At 40.3% G+C, this 19,005-nt stretch overlaps 1 protein-coding gene and 1 long non-coding RNA gene across 2 annotated transcripts; one reads left to right on the top strand and one right to left on the bottom strand.

Moving 5' to 3' along the window:
* Positions 1 to 4,942: 4,942 nt before the first annotated feature.
* On the top strand, positions 4,943 to 8,779 carry LOC134820159 (uncharacterized). The gene is made up of 3 exons (XM_063830381.1): positions 4,943 to 5,275; positions 5,686 to 5,797; positions 6,054 to 8,779. The coding sequence occupies exons 1-3, from the start codon at positions 4,943 to 4,945 to the stop codon at positions 8,777 to 8,779; spliced, it is 3,171 nt and encodes a 1,056-aa protein (XP_063686451.1).
* A 1,767-nt stretch (positions 8,780 to 10,546) lies between these two features.
* Positions 10,547 to 15,624, bottom strand: LOC134819700 (uncharacterized). The gene is made up of 4 exons (XR_010160792.1): positions 15,567 to 15,624; positions 14,996 to 15,102; positions 11,759 to 11,917; positions 10,547 to 11,172 (listed from the first exon to the last, which is right to left on the bottom strand). It is a non-coding gene; the product is annotated as an uncharacterized LOC134819700 (long non-coding RNA).
* Between the last annotated feature and the right edge of the window lie 3,381 nt (positions 15,625 to 19,005).

Genomic DNA, 19,005 nt, shown 5'->3' with positions numbered 1-19,005 from the left:
TACTGTTGAGTATGATGAACAGACAAAATTGAAGGACAGTTGTACTAAGTGGTTCATTGCGCTGGGAAAAGAACTGAAAATAGACGACAGAGATATTGGTGGAGATATGGACAGAGAAATATTTATGGCTCCAACTGTCTATAAAAAGCATCTGGCACTTCGGCTTGTGGAAGCAATAGACCTCGTTCAACGGCATGAATGCCAGATGGCTAAAATGGAGGAGATCATATATTTCTTGAAGACGGAAGCGTTAGAAGACAAGGATAAGCTGATCAGGCTGCAGGGCCAGCTGCTTGTGCAGAAGGACAAAGAACTACAGTTGTTTAAGACGTCGGTTAAGGAGACAGTGCAAACAACGGTGGAGTCAGGGATTAAGAGCTACAGTGCAACTGTACAACAGAACAGTGCAAGTGGTACGGTCTGCAACAGTAACATCCTGAATAAGGTGATGAAGAGTGTGGCTGCAGAGGAGGACAGGAGCAAGAACCTGATTGTGTTTGGGTTGAAAGAAGAAGAGGGAGAACAGCTTCCAGCGCTAGTAACCGCAGTTCTGGAGGAGATTGGGGAGAAACCTCACTTCGAAGCGACTAGAGTCGGCAGGAAGAGGCCCGGTAGTACGACTATCAGACCAGTAAAGATCACTGTCCCAAGCTCAACAGCGGTTCAACAGATTCTGATGAAAACAGGAAGACTGAGGCTAGTTGAGACCCACAAAAATGTATGGATCTGTCCAGATAGATCTAGCGAAGAACGAGCAACGAGGAAACATCTGGTTACCGACCTGAAGAAGAAGAGGGCTGAACAGACTCATCTCGACCACTATATCCGGTACGGGAAAATCTGTAGCCGTGATAAGAAACCACCATGAAGCAATTCATGTCTCTCGGACACTGATCAGTATTTGAATGAGTATTGTGTATCTTAATAGTTTTCGGACGTTATCTGTATTTGAGAGACAATTTTATAATTTATATACGAGCTATTTCTTGATTGTTTCACACTTCATATTTCATAATTTGTTTCACACTTCATACATACATGCTACATGAAGAGGTCTCCTCCTAGTCGTTGGAGTGGCCTGCATCACACACATTTCTTCTACGGCGTAACATGTTCCTCCATTCCACTCGCTTTAGAGCCAACTGTTTTACTGCATCTCTGCTGATGTTATCGACACCTGTAAATTCAGCCGCATCCTCGAGTACACAGGCCATCCAGCCTTTGCGGGGTCGTCCTCTCAGTCTCTTTCCATAGTTTGGTTTCCAATCCAGTAAGAAATTGGGAAACCGCGTCTCTGGCATTCTGACAACATGTCCGTACCACCTTAGTCTAGCCGCACCGATGAAAGTTTCGATAGACTTAATTCCAGCACGCCTGAGAACTTCTTCATTGGAGACATGGAAGAACCACTTTATCTTCAAGATTCTTCTCAGGGAGGTCAGATGGAAGACCTCAAACCGTTTCATCTGCTTCTTTGTTGTGTTCCACACTTCGGCTCCATATAACAGAATAGTAATAACAGCAGCCTTGTAGATACGGATCTTGGTGGGCGTTCTTATAGTTCGACTGTTCCATATCTTCCAAAGCTGATGGAACGCACCATTAGCACGCTGGATCCTGATGTCAAGATCTCGGTCAATGGTACCATCCCCACTGATGTTGGCACCAAGATAAACAAAGTTGCTGACCTGTTCAACAGGTTCTCCCTCCACTGTTAGCTTTATACTGTCTCTTTCGGTGTAAGGTCGCTGGGACGCACACTTGCTGATCGCCATGCATTGTGTCTTTTTAGCGTTGATCTTCAACCCAGCATAAGAGGTGTAATAAGCTATAAGATCAGTGGACTCTTGCAGCCCTTCTTCAGTATTGTCCATCACTGCCAGATCATCAGCGTAGTCACTGTCCATGATAACTTTTTCATCTGCACCCTTTAGTTCCTTTTGCAGTACAGCACCATGACTGATTGCCTTGTGAACCTCGGCCAAAAAGATTCCAAAGTTCAGACAAAAATTAAATACAGGGGGGCCCTGGATATCACCCTGTCCAGTGCCCGAATTAACAGAGAACCAATCAGACATTTCACCATTAACCCTGACAGCACTCATGGTTCCGTTGAAGAATGCCTGAAAGATTCTAACATATTTCTCAGGAAGTCCATAGTGTCTCATGCTTGACCAAATAAACTCTCTTCTGATGGAATCAAACGCTGCCTTAAAATCAATGAAATTAACATAAAGTGGAATGTTAAACTCAATGCAGTTGTGAATAATGGTGCGGATGGAATAAATCTGATCAATACATGAGCGGTTCCGTCTGAACCCACACTGATTTTCCCTAAGAAGACACTCCATTCCAACATCCAGCCTCTTAAGAAGAACCATTTGAAGAACCTTAGAAGACGTTGCCCTAAGAGTTATACCCCTATTATTGCAGCAGTATGAGGTGTCTCCCTTCTTTCCGATAACCACTATAACACCTTTAAGCCAATCCTCAGGGATCACCTCTTCCTCCCAAACCTTTTTAAACAGTAGCTCTAGTTGGCCAACAAGAGCACTTCCACCATACTTAAGTTGTTCATTAGTTATCTCATCAACCCCTGCACTTTTGCAGTTCTTCAGTTTCTTTAGAGCATAACTAATCTCATCTCTAGAAGGAGGTCCATCAGAACAAGAAAGGTAGTCAAAACTCGGTTGTGAGGGCACACCATCGAGGTCATCAAGATTGGCATCCGATAGTGGAGGATTTAAGAGCTCAGTAAAGTGCTCCTTCCACCTTTCCTTCTGACTGTCCGGGTCTGTAATAAAATGACCATCCTTATCCCTAACTGACATACCCACTTTCTTCTTCTTTTTCCCAGAAATCTTCTTTATCTTATCCCAAACTTCCCTTTGCTGGCCTTTCTTAGAAGCCTCTTCTAGATCAGTCGCTATTTTAGTAGCCCAGTTGTTGTCGTCAATTTTACAACTTTTCTTAACTAATTTATTAAGTTTAGAGTAGGCTGATCTATTGACGTTTGAAGTGGGATCCCTCCGTTTGAACATTCCCCGTTGCTCTATCAAGTTCTTAGAGGTTTGCGAAAGGTGTTGTTCTTTAACCTTCCGGGGACGCTTTCCAAGCACACTTCATATTTCATAATTTGTTTCACACTTCATATTTCATAATTTTATTACTAGGTGGAGGTGACGTTATTGAGACTTTGGGCGGCCATAAACCTCGTGTTTTAAAAGTTGTCCTCTGTACTTGTTTCACTGACCCACGCTTTATAGCATTTATACTTTTCGGCCCATTTTATATGTTTGTTCGATTTGCTGTACATTTGTATATTTGCTATTTTGTAAAAGTTTCAAATCAAATCAAATCAATCTTGATCCGTTTTTTGCACTGGGCGACTTTGGGACCGGAAACTGATCCGGCCCCCAAAGAGGGGTCAGATCACGTCACCAATTAGTGACGTATAATTGGTGATGTGATCCATGGATTGAATTTAATTGACATAGAAATGGGCTAGATCTGGGGTAGAGTTCACATGTCAATTCTGTAAATCATAGCTGTACATTAAGAAGTAAACATGATCTGACTGCTCGACTCGTAGATCACATAAGGGACGGGAGCTCGTGCTAAAGTGGGGGTTCTTTGTATCACGTGGTGACCCCCACGGTCGCTTCACTATAGTAGCGTCTTCGACGCTACAGGGGGAGCCGCGCACTTCGTGCGCGGCGGGTCATACAACGTATGACAAGGGGTTCTCGTATCAAGGATGTGAGACGTACGTGTCAAAGGCATGCAAGGGGAGTGAGCCGATCTAGTGTTGAGTAGTGTTCTAGGTATAAATATTGGGTGATAGAAGGTAGTACTAGTAGTATATACTATATGTCAGCTGGTCAGAGACAGCTGTTGTGTCTCGTTAGAGCTTTACTGAAGGACAACAAGTTTCTGGTTATTGACGAGGCTACTGCTAATGTTGATGAAGTAGGAATCTTGGATTGAATTTAATAAGATATCAGGAATTTGTTAAAGATTCTGTAGTTAATACTTAATAGTTTGTATGATTAGAAATAATCAGTGGGATGCACTATCACAACAACGTTACATTAGTATAACGACTGTGTTCTTCAAGTGTTCAATGGACAAGTAATTTATACTGCTTTCTAAACATTGTTAGTTTTATACAGATTTATAACATATAAAATACTACCTGGGGACCTCAGGCTATCATGTTCATAAACATAGAGATTCGGCGGAATGACGGGCTGAGCGCGGCCCAGTAAATAAAATATAACAAAGCAAAACTAAAAGAGTTATAATTGGTTTTTGTCATGGCTGATGGCCCGGGCTCTTAATTGACAATGTGGATTCTTCGCAGCTCGGCGAGGCCCAGTTACGCATCGCGCTACAACCCGGGACCTTTCACCTTTGATGTATTTGAACAACCAAATATAAATACGAATTAACTATATTATATATTGTAATTACTATATCAATATGCTATAATTGAAATGAAAGTGTCACTGTTTTCAAAATCTATCCGTCAACTGTCATGGGTGTTTAGTGTCTTCAAAACTCGTGATAGGACCGTAATGACTACCCTATATAAGTCTTTGGTCAGAAGCCTATTAGAGTACTGTTGTCCGCTGTGGGACCCTGTTGAGGTGACAGTGACACAGATCCAGCTTTTGGAGGGGGTCCAGCGAACATTCACCGATCGTATATGCGGTCTGGAAAATATGAACTACTGGGAGAGGCTTTCACATTTTGATCTAAAGCTAATGTCACTGCAGCGCAGAAGGGAACGGTACACTATTCTGATTTTTTTACATTATAATCGTTTTTGTTTGGTTGTAATTTTAAGTGCTCGCTTATCAGTTATTTGTTGCTAAATTGCGATAAGTGAACGTGTGCCATTGTACATTTATTGTACAATACATCGGGTATACATTACACCATGGCAGGGAATCCACAGAAAAATGACAGTGAAAGTACCAAGATTATTATCGGGAAACTGATAGAAAAAGCTAACTCGTCTATCAGACCTGTTATTTCTGCTTTTGAATGTTTACAGTCTCGTTCAGTTAACCTTCAGCGACTTAATCAATTTACGGTTGGAATACTTGAAAGTTGTGCTGAATTTCTAGGAATTGCTCTTGCTGACAAGGACGATTTGAAGATTTTCACTAAGTCATCTCTTGCCAATCGCCTTTATCTTGGTTTTATGGCTCTGATGCCTGGAAAGTGTGGAGAGTGCGGTGATAACTACGTGATTGATCATGATCCTGAGGTCATGCCTTTTTTCAATTGCTTTAAATGTTTCAAAGGTTCACATTGTTGTGAAAGAAACAAAGAGCTACATCAGACCCTGTCAGCTATGAACACGCCGACAGGTTTTGTGTGGCTCTGTAACACATGTCATGGGCTAATTGATCCTATAGAACCTAGGAAACAGAGATCACGCCACACATCTTCTTCACTATCAGGAAATGTTTCTTCTGCTGACAGCCAGTCCTTGGACAGTTCAGCAGATGTTTCCAGTCTTAATCCTTCTAGTGTGATATCTTCGACCCAAATTCCATCTCCTGTGTTATCGCCTAGTTCAGCCACTGCAACGACAGCTGCAGCTACAGACTCTTCACAACCAGCCACAACTGTTTGTCAAGAGTTCCTAAACTGGAGTTGTCCACACGGAATCAGTGGAAAAAAGAAGATCAACGGGAACTCTTGCCCTTCTACTCATCCAAGGGTCTGCAATCAGTACCGAGCATCTGGTTTCACGGGAAGGAGTGGTTCAGTGGTTGTAAAGAAGGTAAAAACTGTACATTTTTTCACCCTGATATCTGTAGAACTGCACTTGAGAATGGTTCGTGTTCTAAAAAGGACTGTTTAAAGTTTCACCCCCGGTCGACCAGAAAGAGTACAAAGGAGCGTCCTGAGAGGGGAGAGCGTCCTAAGAGTAACACTCTTAACACGAATCAGAGGTACAGCAAACAGAATAGTGATTCCAATGCCAACACGAGTGATTTTTTAGAGCTACGAAACTTGATCACTGTCGTCCATCCCAGTCTCGGTGTCGGAAACTTACGACGACAGCATTTGCCAGGGGATCTTTAATGTCTACCCTTCTGCTAAACTTTGCATAGCAGTTGCTTATAGGCCACCTGACGCAAGCTCAAGTAGTTTCTCAAAACTAATTGATAGATTTACATTCGCTATTGAGAACCTTGCACCTAGTGGCTACGACGTCTTTATAACAGGCGATTTCAACTTTCCCCAGATTGACTGGGAAACACTAAACATCATGAGCGGTGGGACCTCTGATTCAAATCTCTCCGCCCAATACCTGCTAAACTTCATGTCAACCCATCTGCTGAGTCAGGTGGTTACTGTTCCAACCAGGGGAAACAGTACACTAGACCTCGTCTTGTGTAACAATGATCGGCTAGTATCTGATGTAACTTGTGAAGCAACAGAAATATCTGATCATGACATGGTTAATGTACTGCTATCCTTTAACCCTGGTCTGATGGAGAAGGCTCAGGCTTCATATCTTGACGAAATGAGCTTCCGAGCCCTAGACTTTAATCGGGCAGACTTCGAACCGATTACTGAGATCCTGAACAGAGTGAATTGGAAGGACTTGAGAGACGCAAGCACTTTTGAAGAATTTCCCGCAGAGTTTACACGGACAGTGCTTAATATATGCCTGGAAAATGTTCCTCGGAAACGACCACCAACTGGCCAGCCGAAGCTTTATAATTCGCTGAGAAGGAAGAAGTCACGACTTAAAACCCGTCTCTCTGCTGCAAAGTGTGCCAATGACCTAGCTCGAATCAAGAAACTTGAAGACGAAATTGGATTAATTTGCTATGAGATCAAGGAAGCTATAGTCCACCATCTTGATAAAGGTGAAAAGAGAGCAGTGGATAAAATTAAAGTCAATCCTAAATACTTTTACTCATACGCTAAATCTTTTTCTAAAGTTAAGCACAATATTTCAACTCTTCTAAACCGTGATAAGAAACTGGTAACTGAACGGAAAGAGTTAGCTAATATACTGCAGCAACAGTTCTGTTCTGTCTTTAGTGACCCCAACTGCCCTGATAAGTCACTACCTACATTTACAGTACCACCTCTCACTAGCAGGGATACAGAACTGGTACTCACACCTAACCACATCATGGAAGCTATATCTGAGATTAAGCTGGACTCTGCACCCGGACCCGATGGTATTCCTACTATTCTCCTCAAAAGATGTGCTTCAAGCTTGAGTGTTCCGATTCATCTCCTCTGGTCTGAGTCCATGTATACAGGCATAGTCCCAAATTTCTACAAGACTGGATATGTCACACCGCTTTTCAAGAAAGGTAGCAGGTGTGATGCTGCTAACTACAGACCGGTTACTCTGACCTCACATGTAGTCAAAGTCTATGAAAGAGTGGTTAGGAAACACATGGTTCAGCATCTCGAAACCAACAATTTGTTATCTGACAAACAACATGGTTTCAGATCGAACAGAAGCTGCTTGACCCAAATGCTCGATCACTTTGATGACATCTTTGAAGGGTTTACTCAGGGGAAAGACACAGACTCCATATACCTCGACTTCGCCAAGGCGTTTGACAAAGTTGACTTGGACCTTCTCTTGTTAAAGTTAAAGAGATACAGATTTCACGGCAAACTTCTAAGCTGGATCCAGTCATTTCTCTCTGACCGTGAACAGGTTGTAGTCCTAAACGGTGTTCATTCGGACAGTGCCAGGGTTCTAAGTGGTGTCCCTCAGGGAAGTGTGTTAGGACCACTATTGTTCATTTTGTTTATTAACGATCTAGAGCTAGCTGTTACCTCTTCTAAGGTAAGCTTCTTTGCTGACGATACTAGGGTCTCCAAACGTATCGATTGCTTTGAGGACTGCCTGCTGCTTCAGGCTGATCTGTACGGTATTCTCGACTGGTCACGCTGCAACAACATGAAGCTCCACGAACAGAAGTTTGAGCTCCTGAATCATCTCCACAATAGAAAAAGTACCTTTTCTGAACTTCCTTTTTACGTGGAAACTCTACTTTACAAGGTCTCCAGCGAGGAAATACTACATCCCGTTGAGAACGTTAGAGACCTCGGAGTTATGGTATCAAGCGATCTGAACTGGTCCAAACAGATCGGTAATATGGTCAAGAAAGCTAGAAGCACACTGTCATGGGTGTTTAGTGTCTTCAAAACTCGTGATAGGACCGTAATGACTACCCTATATAAGTCTTTGGTCAGAAGCCTATTAGAGTACTGTTGTCCGCTGTGGGACCCTGTTAAGGTGACTGAGATCCAGCTTTTGGAGGGGGTCCAGCGAACATTCACCGATCGTATATGCGGTCTGGAAAATATGAACTACTGGGAGAGGCTTTCACATCTAAAGCTAATGTCACTGCAGCGCAGAAGGGAACGGTACACTATTCTGATGATGTGGAAGATCCTTCACAATGTTGTCCCCAATTGCAGCAATATAAGGTTCACAAAAACATCCAGACATGGTACCCGAGCAATCATCCCTTCCCTGTCTAGGTTGAGTTCCTCGAGCAACCAGACACTCTATGACAGCTCATTTGATGTAAGAGGACCAAAACTGTGGAACAAAGTGCCTGATAATATTAAAGCTGAAGCTACGTTTGAGTCGTTTAAATTTAGTTTGTCCAAGTTTATTGCTTTAAAACCGGACAACCCTCCGACTTCCGGTTATAGCTGCAGCTGGTCTAATTCCCTGGTAGACTACTCGCCATCGAGGTGGTCAGAAATCTGATGACCCTTCCTGCTACGAGGATAAACACAACCAAAGTAACCAAAGTAAGTAACTGTTCTTATGACTTATCCCTTTTGAATTGCAATTAAAATAGATGGGTAATAATATGATTTGAAAATTGCAAATATTGATACAATCAAATATTTCGCCGAATCTTTATTCTGCGGAATATGTTTATGAACATTATATATTATAGCCTGGAGTCCCTAGTATAGGTAACCACAACGTGGAGCCAGGAGCAATGAGCATGTAACGGGCAACCATTGCACTTATAGTTATACGTACTTATACTTAAATCGTTAAAAACAAAAGCTTTCATTGATATTATATGATTAAATATTATGATTAAATGTTACCACCTACCATTGTTCTGTGTTCATTGTTAATGGACTAATATAACCCGGACTAATATAACCCGGCGCACGCTACTTCGAAAAAATTTAAACGAGTAACACCCGCCACCCGGCCGTCAGCATATACCACATTTAAAATGTTGCGATTGAAATCTAAATTTACTGGACGGTGCTTATGTCAACCTATAATTTTGTAGGTTTACAACCTACCACTACCAGGACGCGCGCCGAGTTGGACTCGTCGACGGTCGACGTCGACGGTCCAATATATGGAACAAATATTTTACGAGTATCACCCGTTAACCTATCATTCCGCCATATTTTCAATCAATGGTGTTTATAAACATAAACATTAACATTTAACATACGTCATACATGTAATAAACCGATAAACGTAAACATCAAACATGGGTTTTCATTGTATCACGTCGTTCACTATATAATGACTAAGTGGCCACGATATACAGCCATGCACTCGTAAGCGGCAGGTTTACAACGTGCAACGTTGAACGTATGACAACTAGGTTTTCAGGTAAAATTGAAATCAGCTGCACATAATTTTAAATTAATGCTCTAACCATAATTAAACCAAAGCCCTTGCGTTTGCAGTGGCGCGCGCCCGCCATCCAGCAATAAAAGTTTTCCACTTATATATATATTTAAATTTGTGAAATGTGAAACAAGCGCGCCTGCAGCCTGCAGTGGCTTACCTGGGGACCTCAGGCTATTATGTTCATAAACATATATGTTCCGCCGAATAGAGATTCGGCGGAATGACAGGCTGAGCGCGGCCCAGTAAGCAGCGGTGCGAAAGCACATAACATGGCCTAGTTAAAAAAGTATATAAGTATTTTATACAAAACAATTTTCAGATCATCCGCAATGCAATTTGCAATATTTTTGGATAAAACTAATAAATGATAAAAACCCAATTGTTTATAATACGTTTATTAAATTTAAAAATTATTTCATCATTTTTTAAAAGCTGCAGACACAGGGAGACTAAAGCTTGCAAAAAACTGCTGCTGACTGCTGCTGACTGCGGCTAACTGCTGCATGAAAGGGCGCGCGCGCGTGATAGCAGCAGTTAACATTGTATCACGTTGTGACCCCCACGGTCGTTTCACTAAAGTGTAGTTTTTACAATGCAGGGGTTGCTCTAACCAGAGCCCTCTCGCTTGCAGTAGCAAGCGCGTCACGCAGTACGCGTAGACACATGGCTATGTGAAATGCAGGGGGAGTTTTTACGATACAGGTGGGTCATATATATACAACGTATGACGAAGTTAGCAGCAGTCACACTCCTGCGCGCAGTGTTGTGACCTCCCTTCGTCGTAATTAGCTCGTATTCAGATTGAACAATTTTGAAGTCAAATAAATGTTGTTTCTTTTAGACTTAAATAAACAATATAGATGTAGTCCGAAAGTAATTTGTCTACTAAATAACATTTTGAAACTATGAACAAAATTGGCGAAAATTTGCCGTAGATGTGACCAAAAAACTACGCGCAGAACTAAATATTTCTTCATAGACGCGTGAAAATTTTTGAGTTTAACATTGAATATTTTAGCTTGGTTATTGTAATACTTAATTTTCAAGTCTCTATCCGATAACTAAATATTTTATCTTTACGACAGTATAAAATTTGTTTGTATATTTGCTAAATTAAAAAAACAGTAGGAATAGAAACGTCGAAGGTCTTGCGCTTATTTCAGTCCCAAAATATACTCTAATCATAAACTTCATAAAACCCACTGAAAATGATGTCTACAGGCATATTAAGCCCTTACACCTTCCCAAATCATTTAGCAAGGATTCAGAGCCAGTTTTTAAAATTAGCTTTCGAATATCATTGTTAAGACATAAAACTATAAATAAATGAGTGCCTTTTTCTCTTTCGTCTCGATAGTTCCTCTTTCATTTTAACATTATACATTAGTAAAAGCAATCAGCGATCTTTATTAATCATTGAAGGAGTAGAGTAATTGGTCCTCGTCAATGTTTAGTGTCTGATTACAGTTTCGGTCCGACCTCCACAACTGAAAAGATATTGGGGGTATTATCAGTTATGTAAATGGAAAAATTATATTTGCATCATAAAACTATGAAAACATTGAAACTAATGTTTTTGAAGGCTCGCCTATTCGTTTAAGCAATCAAATAGTCAGTGCATGCACAGTAAAGAACAGTTGAAGGCACCGGGAATGTTTCAAATATAACCTCTGTCTACTATCAAGTATCAGACCACACACTCCACTGTCCACTATGTACTATAATGTACAATGGCAATTAAAATGTGTTCCCGCCATCTTAAAATGCGCACATCTTGCGCCGTGACCATAATGGTCACAGCGCATGCTGGTGAACGGAGGTAGGCTGGTGAACGAGTTATTGGGACAAAATTGGAACATTTTGGAACATTGGTTACATCGGTTGTAGACATGCAGTGATTCCCAAACTTGGTTTGAGTGGTCCTAGGACCAATCTAAACGCTTTCCGGCCAGTTTTAAACCGTTCTGAGCACTTTTAGTTTTAGGAGAATATTAATTTTTGTTCATTTTCGTGCATTCCATGAACCTGGGTAATTTTCATGCTCATTGGAATTTAGAAGGTAAAATAACTCACATAACAGTGCTCCCGACAAGTTTCACGGATATAGTGATTGAGTTTCTAGTCACCTAGCCTCTTGGCCTGAAAGATTTCTTGTTCGGCAGGGTGACTGCTTGAACGTCAACTTCAACCTTTCCCACTGTGCACTGCATCGAATCGAGGTAGAGTTGTTAACTGAAATATTACATTCAGTCTAGCGACCTTTAACATTTAAATCTGGGTCAAACTTAGTATTTCTGAAAGTTTCGCAAAATTTTATTGATTACAGAGGGTGTGTCACGCCACTCTCTCCTTAAGATCTTGCAGATGTTAGCACCATACCGTACCTGTTCATTATAATAGCCCTAGACTATTGCATGAGACAAGCCTTAAGCAAGCACCCTGAAATAGGATTTACCATTAAGCCTTATAGGAGTAGGAGAGTCAAGGTGGAGAAGATATCATTCACTGGTTTTGTGGATGACATTGCTCTGATAGCAGATACTGAAAAGGAGACAGAGACGCTGATGCAAGAGATAGAAAGGGTTGCTGCCACAGTGGGACTTAGAATGAATGAAGGGAAAAACTAAATTCATTACTCAGAACATCGAGAACCCTGATACCATCAAGTCTCTGGGTAACCATGCTGAAAGAAAGCCTGTCTCTGAAGAAGGAGAGACGATAAAAACGTGATACGATACGGTATGTTGAAATAAAGCCTGTCTCTGAAGAAGGAGAGACGATAAAAACGTGATACGATACGGTATTTTGAAATAAAGCCAGTCTCTGAAGAAGGAGAGATGATAAATACGTGATACGAAACGGTATGCGAAAGCTATGTAGTTGATCAGACTTAAAGTTACGTGTTCTTAAGAGGGTGAGAGGTTCTTTAGTAAGGCCGACTGATTAAATGAGGCTCTGAAATGAACAGGAATCTAGCAATAATAGCATGGAGAGTGGGGAAAATCAAAACGCGGAATAATAATCTAACTCTAAGTTAACGATAAACTGGTACAGAAATCAAAAGTCCGAACACGGAGTCTAGGAGTAGGAAATAGCTGTGAACCAAACAAACAGAATGGCACCCGTGCATGATATATTAAAATATGTACCGTTCTAGGATGCCTCCGCAAACTTTTGCTCCTCTGTAAATGCACGTGTTAGTGCTGTAGCGAAAGCTATGTAGTTGATCAGACTTCAAGTTACGTGTTCTTATTAGGGTGAGAGGTTCTTTAGTAAGGCCGACTGATTAAATGAGGCTCTGAAATGAACAGGAATCTAGCAATAATAGCATGGAGAGTGGGGAAAATCAAAACGCGGAATAATAATCTAACTCTAAGTTAACGATAAACTGGTACAGAAATCAAAAGTCCGAACACGGAGTCTAGGAGTAGGAAATAGCTGTGAACCAAACAAACAGAATGGCACCCGTGCATGATATATTAAAATATGTACCGTTCTAGGATGCCTCCGCAAACTTTTGCTCCTCTGTAAATGCACGTGTTAGTGCTGTAGCGAAAGCTATGTAGTCGATCAGACTTCAAGTTACGTGTTCTTATTAGGGTGAGAGGTTCTTTAGTAAGGCCGACTGATTAAATGAGGCTCTAAAATGAACGGGAATCTAGCAATAATAGCATGGAGAGTGGGGAAAATCAAAAAGCGGAATAAATAATCTAACTCTAAGTTAACGATAAACTGGTACAGAAATCAAAAGTCCGAACACGGAGTCTAGGAGTAGGAAATAGCTGTGAACCAAACAAACAGAATGGCACCCGTGCATGATATATTAAAATATGTTCCGTTCTAGGATGCCTCCGCAAACTTTTGCTCCTCTGTAAATGCACGTGTTAGTGCTGTAGCGAAAGCTATGTAGTTGATCAGACTTCAAGTTACGTGTTCTTATTAGGGTGAGAGGTTCTTTAGTAAGGCCGACTGATTAAATGAGGCTCTGAAATGAACAGGAATCTAGCAATAATAGCATGGAGAGTGGGGAAAATCAAAACGCGGAATAATAATCTAACTCTAAGTTAACGATAAACTGGTACAGAAATCAAAAGTCTAGGAGTAGGAAATAACTGTGAACCAAACAAACAGAATGGCAGTTGGCACCCGTGCATGATATGTTAAAATATGTACCGTTCTAGGATGCCTCCGCAAACTTTTGCTCCTCTGTAAATGCACGTGTTAGTGCTGTAGCGAAAGCTATGTAGTCGATTGACAGACTTCAAGTTACGTGTTCTTATTAGGGTGAGAGGTTCTTTAGTAAGGCGACTGATTAAATGAGGCTCTGAAATGAACGGGAATCTAGCAATAATAGCATGGAGAGTGGGGAAAATCAAAAAGCGGAATAAATAATCTAACTCTAAGTTAATGATAAACTGGTACAGAAATCAAAAGTCCGAACACGGAGTTTAGGAGTAGGAAATAGCTGTGAACCTAACAAACAGAATGGCACCCGTGCATGATATATTAAAATATGTACCGTTCTAGGATGCCTCCGCAAACTTTTGCTCCTCTGTAAATGCACGTGTTAGTGCTGTAGCGAAAGCTATGTAGTTGATCAGACTTAAAGTTACGTGTTCTTAAGAGGGTGAGAGGTTCTTTAGTAAGGCCGACTGATTAAATGAGGCTCTAAAATGAACGGGAATCTAGCATGGAGAGTGGGGAAAATCAAAAAGCGGAATAATAATCTAACTCTAAGTTAACGATAAACTGGTACAGAAATCAAAAGTCCGAACACGGAGTCTAGGAGTAGGAAATAGCTGTGAACCAAACAAACAGAATGGCACCTGTGCATGATATGTTAAAATATGTACCGTTCTAGGATGCCTCCGCAAACTTTTGCTCCTCTGTAAATGCACGTGTTAGTGCTGTAGCGAAAGCTATGTAGTCGATCAGACTTCAAGTTACGTGTTCTTATTAGGGTGAGAGGTTCTTTAGTAAGGCCGACTGATTAAATGAGGCCCTAAAATGAACGGGAATCTAGCATGAAGACTGGGGAAAATCAAAAAGCGGATTAAATAATCTAACTCTAAGTTCTCCACTACCTGAATATTGATCGGGAACAGGTTAGCCGCGTATGTGGAAAGAGTGAGTTAGATTATAGGTAACAACGGGTAGTCTCAAGCTACCCGTCTTTGCACCGTAACTTAGCCATCTGATCTAGAAGAGGAAGGGAGGTTATCATCTACACATACTGTATTAGGAAGTTAATCGTGTCCTAGCTACAGATCATACCTTATTAAAAAGTTTATCGTATCCTGAAAAAAATACCTTATTAGGAAGTTTATCGTGTCCTAGAAACAGGCCATATAACAGAATTATCACTTTCTCCTCCTCCCAATCCACAGTATTCCGGAGTTTCTGCAACGTCACTAAAACTGCAAAACATTGTAAGTTCATATGTAGATTCTATAAAAGGTTTGAATTAAACCAGAGAGGTTAATAAGCACTTATCATATTTAGATTATAGTTCAGTCAGTTTTTTTTTGAGACGCCTCCATGAACCACCACGGGGCGACCTGCCCAGTAGTAAGAGCTGCCCATTAGTAAGAGCTGCAGGAAATCACAAAAGCAATGAGGAATGTTGAAATTAAATGACTTTTGTCATTTATGGGTGCTTGTTTAATAATTTTACCGCAAGATTTTGATAATCTTTGTAATAAACTAGTGCAATGATTGGACAAGTCACAATCAACAATGATAAAAGTGTTTTATATAAAATAACCTAAAGCGAGAATGTCGTTAGTTAACTATGAAATACAGTACCAAGCGATGTATTAAAGTAACACAATTATACTCGTTCTAATTGATATTAGCTTACTTTGATTCAACGAAAACCTACCTTTTATCTGCTTTCGTGAAATTCAAAAGTGATGTTAAAGTAACACGAGCCCTTTAAACTTAAAGCTTGCAGGGGTTCCTCCTATTATCGTTGATCAATTATGTACCAAGTACACTATGTAATACAGCAAAGTCGTCAGTCGATAACTGCTGTTAAAGCCATGAAAGTTCAAAGCGAGTGCAGAAACAAGAAATGGCGCGAAATCATAATGTTCAAGCCACACGTACGACGTACGTATGATCTGCATTATGCTCCTTCATCAACTAATTCTAGTTTTAAACGATTTTGACACGCTGAAATGCGCGCGTGGATTTGCGCGGCGCGTAGAAAAATTTTAAAGCTGTCGGATAGAGGTTAATAAATTTTTCTACTGTCAACACAGCTCAAGTTATTCATGTTTAAATATCAAAAAATGTCCGATTTTTTTGTATTATTTTTAACTAATTTCCTTTTCAAATCGCTGCCACATCAAAATTATTTTACGAAAGTACATTAAATTTTTACAGAAAGCAAGCTTAATCGTTTTAGAACTAAATTAAAAAAGAATTTAATATAAAAATGTTAAAACTTTAAAATTATCGATGGAATAAATTGCCAGCGTCCAAATATATGTAAAATACGACGAAGAGCGGTCACAACACTGCGCGCAGCGGTGAGTCAGCAGCAGTTAGCAGCAGCAGTCAGCAGCAGTTTTTTGCACTTTAGTGTCCCTGTGCAGAGGATTTTTAATTAATTTCTTCGGGACGCCACGCACACTGAAATTTGTTAAAAAATCTTAACGATTGTAAAATACTTGTAAAATATGTGTTTTAATTATTAGAAACCGTTGACGGATGTTAAATTTCTTTGAAGTAGCGCGCGCCGCTTTTTTCTCGAGGCAATTGCTACGAAGTAGCGCGCGCCGGGCTAGTTTGTATCACGTGGTGACCCCCACGGTCGCTTCACTATAGTGGGGGGAGCTGCGCACTTCGTGCGCGGCGGGTCATACAACGTATGACAAGGGCTAGTCTATTAACAATCGACAAAAAACCGTTGACAAGTCCAACTCGGCGCGCGTCTTCGTAGGTTATAAACACACAAAAAGAATCGAGCGCTACCTAAATCTTTTTAGAAACTGTCGATCCGTCGTTCAACATTCTATTAATCCTTGACGCATCTTCCAACTTATTAAGCATTAAGCATGTGTGGAAAACACGATTTCAAGACATGTGATGCTAATGAAGTAAAGTACACAAATATTATCGATGCTTTTATCAAAACTGGTCGCCACTGGCCACGAAGGAATCACTGGTCTTCAGAAGGATTTGTCTTCAGCCATTTCTTATCAATTGAAGAGTACCCGGCTTGGTGCTTACCATATCATAATTAATTATGGTATCACCACAAATAGCTCAGGTGAACAACGTTTCTGGAAGCTTGCTTTGGCTGGAGCATTTTCAGAATGTTTTGGATCCATATTTGCCGATTAGTTTTACATTTGATAAGACCTTTCTTGACATAAGGGTTTCACACCCTGATTACTTACCAAACAGGACAAAAACTCTTCAAGAAGTATACGAAGAGAACGAGAAGGAGAAGATATGATGAGTACTTGGAGAGAGTGTTGAATGTGGAGAAGGCCACCTTCACCCCAGCTGTATTTCTCACATCTGGAGGCATGTCCAAAGAGTGTAAGCGGTTTGTCAACAGATTAGCGGACCTCATAGCCAGGAAAAAGAAAGAGAGATATTGCGATGTGGTAAGGCACGTGAGGACAAGAAGAAGATTTGCAATGTTAGGAACAGTGCTCATTGCTCTACGAGATTATAGAGTCAAAAAATGGACAATAATTATAATTATAATTCTATACACTATACAGTTACATAGTTGACGAAACAAATGGACAATAAATACCAGAAGAAGTCTCTTACAACCTGCCCCTGTGATGGAGTAGATGTGTATATATTTGATTGTTGACATTTCATATAATTTTGGTAGCAGTGAATAATTTCCGTTACCTGTGAATTGTGCTCTGCCAATTGCATCACTTGATTAAATTGAATATATATTATTTGACCTTTGAAAGCATTTAACTATATGTATATATATACTGTTTGACACACTCTTTCTATCAAAGCATTTAACTTGGCTAAGGTACAAATGCAAATGCAAACCTTCCATAGCTGTTGGATACCAACACAGCCACTCTGGTCTCTATCTACAGCATACTGTTCTTCTGGAGGTCTAACTCAAGGCTTGACTAGTGCAAATTGCACTGGCAAGGGTTAGTGTTGGATCAGCAACTCAACTAGCTACATTCACTAGGATTAAACAAATTTGGATTGTTGCAAATGTTACTGAGTCTAAGTTTGGCATTATCTGTATGACAATCTTGTATTTAGCAGCTTGGCTGTGACTCTCACCAGGACTCCATAATTTGATGTTGTTACAATTAGGGGTGTTGAACTATATTCGATAATCAAACCTGTATTCGATAGTTAAATTTATGCGATAAATTGATATTGATATTATTATTGTTGAATGAAGTTAACTCCTGAGATAAATTTTATTAATTTTTTAACAAAGGGACTTGGAGTATAAACGACCAAGTTCGCATAAATGCCTACCCAACCAAGAATTTAGGAGGCAAGGGTGGGTGCGTAAACTTTACGGTCTGCACTCTCCGATCCTGTATCACCCTGGATTCTTTTTGACGTATTTTTGTATTAGGTATATACCTTCTATCCATTCTCTTGCTACTCCAAGTCCCCTAAGATATCTGGTAAAAAGGTCCTGCTAGTTATATATAAAATATATTTATGTTTGCTTTAATTGATACTAAATAAAATTGTTGTTTTCTTGAAATTGTTGTTTTCTTGAACCAGATGTACAGACTATACGTATACTGTACAGACTATACGTATACTGTGATGTTGTTTTCTTGAACCAGATGTACAGACTATACGTATACTGTGATGGCGTTTTGGACCATATCATATAAATGTACAAGCATGAGGGAGTGATAGGCCCAGTGGCTAAAAGTGAGGAATTTAAGAATCTAATTCCTAGTCATAGTATTTTCATAGCCACCAACTGATTTTTGTCAAAAAAATGTAAATTAAATTAAAATTAGTTGCTCTCAAGGGTTCTTAAGACGTTCGAATCCAGCGCATTACACATGTAAGATCTAGCTAGATTCTTGTTGATTCTTGGGACAAAAAACGCTCGACAAATATTCCTGGAAAGTGGAAATTCCCAGTAATTCTTCATTCTCAGAAATCTACAGAAATCTATGACTAGTTTTTCTAGTCGTGACTTGTTTCTAGTCGAGCATTTTGCAGGAATGCTCTAAAAAAGTTCCATGCGATTATAATAGATATAAATATTACACTCTTGAACATGACCACATGGCTTAATAGGTTAATGCTTAATATCCTCCAATCTGCTGGATGCGAGTTCT

The sequence above is a fragment of the Bolinopsis microptera genome, chromosome 8 (assembly GCF_026151205.1).
Source record: "Bolinopsis microptera isolate Bmic1 chromosome 8, MBARI_Bmic_1.0, whole genome shotgun sequence".
Lineage (NCBI taxonomy): Eukaryota > Metazoa > Ctenophora > Tentaculata > Lobata > Bolinopsidae > Bolinopsis > Bolinopsis microptera.
This window is presented reverse-complemented; position numbering and strand designations above follow the sequence as displayed.

What these genes read in the sequence shown, in the direction of transcription:
- LOC134820159 (XM_063830381.1), top strand. Translation starts at nt 4,943, where the DNA reads ATGGCAGGGAATCCACAGAAAAATGACAGTGAAAGTACCAAGATTATT. An exon ending in TGATTGATCATGATCCTGAG is followed by an intron (nt 5,276 to 5,685) that starts GTCATGCCTTTT and finishes ACACGGAATCAG; the next exon opens with TGGAAAAAAGAAGATCAACG. An exon ending in GTTCAGTGGTTGTAAAGAAG is followed by an intron (nt 5,798 to 6,053) that starts GTAAAAACTGTA and finishes CGTCCATCCCAG; the next exon opens with TCTCGGTGTCGGAAACTTAC.